This window comes from Monopterus albus, unplaced genomic scaffold (genome assembly GCF_001952655.1).
Source record: "Monopterus albus unplaced genomic scaffold, M_albus_1.0 scaffold99.1, whole genome shotgun sequence".
NCBI lineage: Eukaryota > Metazoa > Chordata > Actinopteri > Synbranchiformes > Synbranchidae > Monopterus > Monopterus albus.
Window position 1 is genome coordinate 1,098,882 of NW_018127979.1, and position 4,149 is coordinate 1,103,030.

General features: G+C 39.8%; 1 protein-coding gene across 1 annotated transcript; it reads left to right on the forward strand.

Annotated features, from left to right (window-relative positions):
• The first annotated feature begins 2,041 nt into the window (after positions 1 to 2,041).
• LOC109965339 (G-protein coupled receptor 183) lies at positions 2,042 to 3,489 on the forward strand. The gene is made up of 3 exons (XM_020609273.1): positions 2,042 to 2,390; positions 2,731 to 3,245; positions 3,325 to 3,489. The coding sequence occupies exons 1-3, from the start codon at positions 2,042 to 2,044 to the stop codon at positions 3,487 to 3,489; spliced, it is 1,029 nt and encodes a 342-aa protein (XP_020464929.1).
• Positions 3,490 to 4,149: the final 660 nt, after the last annotated feature.

Here is a 4,149-nt window from a genome sequence, read left to right on the forward strand (position 1 = left end):
TTAATCAGGTGGCAAAACTTGTCATTTGCCAACAGTTAAGTCCTTCTTTACTGTCAACAAACAAACAGACAAAAAGGTAACGCTTATAGGCTGATGAATCAACTCAGCAACTTGAAAACACACACACAACATACTGTACATCATACCACATAGCGGACAGATTCACTGGCCAAGTGTCACTAGCATGGTCTTCACTGTTACCAGTGCAGGAATCCTCATACCTCGAATGCAACACTCTTATAATGCAACAGGTCACTAACAGCAGCTGTATATTAAACTGGAAAGCACATGGGGTAAACATTCCATATGGTCCTAGTAATTGAGAGAGTACTTTATTTATAGATCCTCTGAAATACACATTGGTTACCTTCTTATTCCCTATACATCTGTCGCTGTATATACCAGTCAGTCAGTCCCCAGTTAGTATTTTATTGATACCTGGTAATTGCTAAATATATATGCTGTCTCTGGCAAGCTGTAGTCTAAAGCATTTTGAAAATTGCACAATAGACCACATTTTAAGTCTGCTTTGTTAACTGAAGCGAAGCTGCTGCATCTTCCTGTGCTTGAAGCAGAAGTATTTATGTTGCTACATTTCTATTACTACAACCGTTCTCAGAATTTAACACCACATTTTTCTCGGCTTCAATAGTTCAGGGGGTTTGGTGGTTGAGATATATAAATGTAGACGTGTCATTCTCCAAACTGTTAGTGATTCATACACACATCATAGGATTGTGACATTTTCACACCAGCAATATTTCAGCTTCCTTCTATATCTTCCATCAACTCCACTTTAGGCCTGCCTGCCTTCACCTCAGCTATACTACAGAGTTGAGAAACCTCAGGGACAGGAACATCACATAAAACCTCACACTATCATTTCATCTAACCTTTTACAAAAAACAGCCACCCCCGCTGCAAGCAGTAGTGCAAATAAGATGTGTTTATACAACTGTTTGGCTACTATTATTGTATTAAACTGCAGCCACAATTTCAGTACTTATAGCATGACAGACACTTTTGTACAAAGCAACTTCTATATACTGTCTATCAGAGCTGTATGCATGAGTTAAACAGCAACCGCAATGAAATAGATACTTCATGATTTGAGGGCCTACAGACAGAGGGTGTTGCTTGCTGTACAGATTGTAAAGCTCCTTGCAGCAACTTGATACTGGGTTACAAAATTTAAATCTGACTTGATGTGAAACACAAGAGCAGTGTCCAGCACTCCAGCATTATCCAGGCTGTGGGGACAAAGGTCTATGTTCACAGCTCTGTTGTTTAGAAACTTGAAGTTGGTCCCTAACAAGGTCAAACATTAAAGGTTTTTACACCTTTATTTCCATTACTGTGTGGGGTGTGTGTGAGAGAGAGACTTATTTTTATCACAAAAATGGTGTACATGCATTCTATATTTATGCAAACATATGTTACATATGTTGTATGTGTGTGTATTGTTCATATGCTGTTAATGAAAAGTACATTAACATTTCCCTCTCACCCTGCAAGTGCTGCAGTATGTCTTCCTCAGTTTGAGGGTCCTGCAAAGTATCTTAGTTTCTTGACAGAGAGATGTAAGGATAAAATCTTAATTTAAAAAATGGCAAAGCCACTGGACACTAAATCAATACTGTATCATAAAACACATTATACACATTTTGTTAACATACTGTTTAAATCATCAACAGTTTGAAAAGATCTGAAACAGTCTGTTGAGCACAGCGCATAGACTAACTACTAGGGTTACAGTATGGAAGAAGAGATATTGGATGATGTCAAAAAGAAGAGGTGGGATTTGACTTCATACAACTTTTTCAAAGGGATTTCAAGTATCACAGCTACATTTCCAAACATAATCAAGAGACTCAGCAGCTTCAACAGTACCAGCTTGGCTCTTATCGTAAGCACTCTATAATATTGTGCTCTTTATCTATAGCACACCGGTGTCTTGTTCCTTTACCTATACACACTGTTTTTACTGCCTGTAACTCTTTATAATTTACAGTGTTATCCTCTTTTCAAAGTGACAGGTGGGATGGCTGTTCTTAATATCACCCTGGACTCCTCGGAACATGATCCAAACCAAAGCAGCTGTGATGTGTTTGTCTACCAAAGAGCTGCAGTGGTCCTTTTCCCTATTTTTTACTCTGTGATTTTCATCATCAGTGCATGTGGCAACAGTCTGGTTCTCTATGTGATCTGCCAGAGGCAGCAGAAGTTCAACTCTACCTCGATCTATCTGGTCAACCTTGCGCTGTCTGACGCCCTGTTCACACTGACATTGCCAGGCAGAATTACTTACTACGTCCGTCACTTTGACTGGCCCTTTGGTGACCTTCTCTGCAGACTGACCACACTTCTCTTCTTTGCAAACACCTATGCAGGTAATGTTACTTTTTCTAGTGCCAATATGTTATTGTCTATCTTTGACCATGTCTTTATTTGTGGTAAAGACATTTACATGGGACAAGATAACATTTAGTTCATTTAAAATTGTATTAAACCTATGTGATTTTTTAGAATTCAGATAGTATATGAAGTATAAAAAGTTTGTTCAACAAAAAAATTCAAAATATCAGAATGGGACTAGAATGGCAAAAACACCACTTTCCAGATCAAATTCATGATCTCTATTTTGTCTGTGAAATGATTCGCTTGTTTTTGCCCATCAATTCTGTTTATGTTTATACATAAACTGCAAATTATCTATTAAATTTCCACCAGGCATTGGCTTCATGACCTGTATCAGTATGGACAGATATCTGGCCATGGTGCATCCACATCAGCTGCAGTGTTTACGGAGCGTGAGGGTTGTTCGCAGAGTCTGCTGCCTCGTCTGGGCTCTAGTATCTCTGCAGATAGCTCCTCTGCTGTTCCGCAGCATGTTGCAAGTGCAGCAGGAAAGACGAACCTGCATGGAGTACATCAACTTTGAGGGCTCCCGCTTCACCCCTTACCTCCTCCTTCTGGCCTGTGCCATCTCCTTCTGCTGCCCGCTCATCGTCATCATGGGTTGCTACGCCAAAATCAACCTAAAGCTTCGAGCTGCAGCCAAGCAGAACTCTATGACCAGCCGATTGAGGAGGAATCATAGAGCCAACACCATCATTCTCCTCATCCTCCTCACCTTTATCATATGTTTCAGCCCTTATCACCTGAACATTATGCAGTTTATGTTAAGAAAAATACACCACCTGCCAACTTGTGAGGAACTGAGGGCCTTTAAAGTGTCCTCACAGGTAGGAACTGCACTTTTTAAATTTGTTTCCAAATATACTCCGTCAGGTTTCCCTCTCATAATCCACGCTCTCCCTTTAGATTACAGTGTCACTGATGAATTTCAACTGCTGTTTGGATCCAGTCATCTACTTCTTTGCTATAAAGACCTACAAAAAACGAGTGATGAGCCTATTTAAGGACTATCTGTATACTTCTGGCGCCTCCTCCAAAATGACAGCTGAGAATAGCAGCAGCAACACCTGAAAGAAACCACAGCTTCTAAGATACACACCAACAACCAGTTCCACAGAAGAGACCTAGACAAAAAAAGAGTTATTTTAGTCTCCTGTGTTTATGCTTTCTTTGGACACGATAAGGAAATCTTTCACTAAAGATTCTGTAACATTTGTGCGTGTACATATGCAGTAGATGTCCATTAAAATACAGGAAAACCACCTTTGCAGCCCCCACCCCAAATCTTTTACCTTCACCTTGTGCACATTGCTTGTTTGAGGAAACAGTGTGAAAGCTTTTCTGTATCTATTATATTTTTACTTGCCTACATATGTTTTACTTTTAACATGATACTTTATTGCCTTTCTAGTTAACATCTGAGCACCATACAGTAGCATCAGATGTTAAGTTATTCAGTGTCTGTCTATTTGGCTTTGATAAATACTTTCCAACAGAAACTTTCAGTTCCTTTATGTAAACATGTGTGCATCAAGTCGTAACAATTCAACCGTGCTCTCCTACTATCGCACAATATTACATATTTTACATTTTGCAAGAACGCTGCTAAAAAGAGAACAGGTCACATGTCTTTTTTGCAAACCCACATCTGACTGTGTGGGAGTGTGCACATATAAACCATCACCACTTCCTCGCCCACCTTTCCTGCTCCCCCTCACAGGCCTCATTCCT

Excerpts from the sequence above, each read along its gene's own strand:
- LOC109965339 (XM_020609273.1), top strand. The coding sequence starts at position 2,042 with ATGGCTGTTCTTAATATCACCCTGGACTCCTCGGAACATGATCCAAAC. Across the intron at positions 2,391-2,730 it reads CTTTGCAAACACCTATGCAG|GCATTGGCTTCATGACCTGT; the intron begins GTAATGTTACTT and ends AATTTCCACCAG. Across the intron at positions 3,246-3,324 it reads CCTTTAAAGTGTCCTCACAG|ATTACAGTGTCACTGATGAA; the intron begins GTAGGAACTGCA and ends CTCTCCCTTTAG.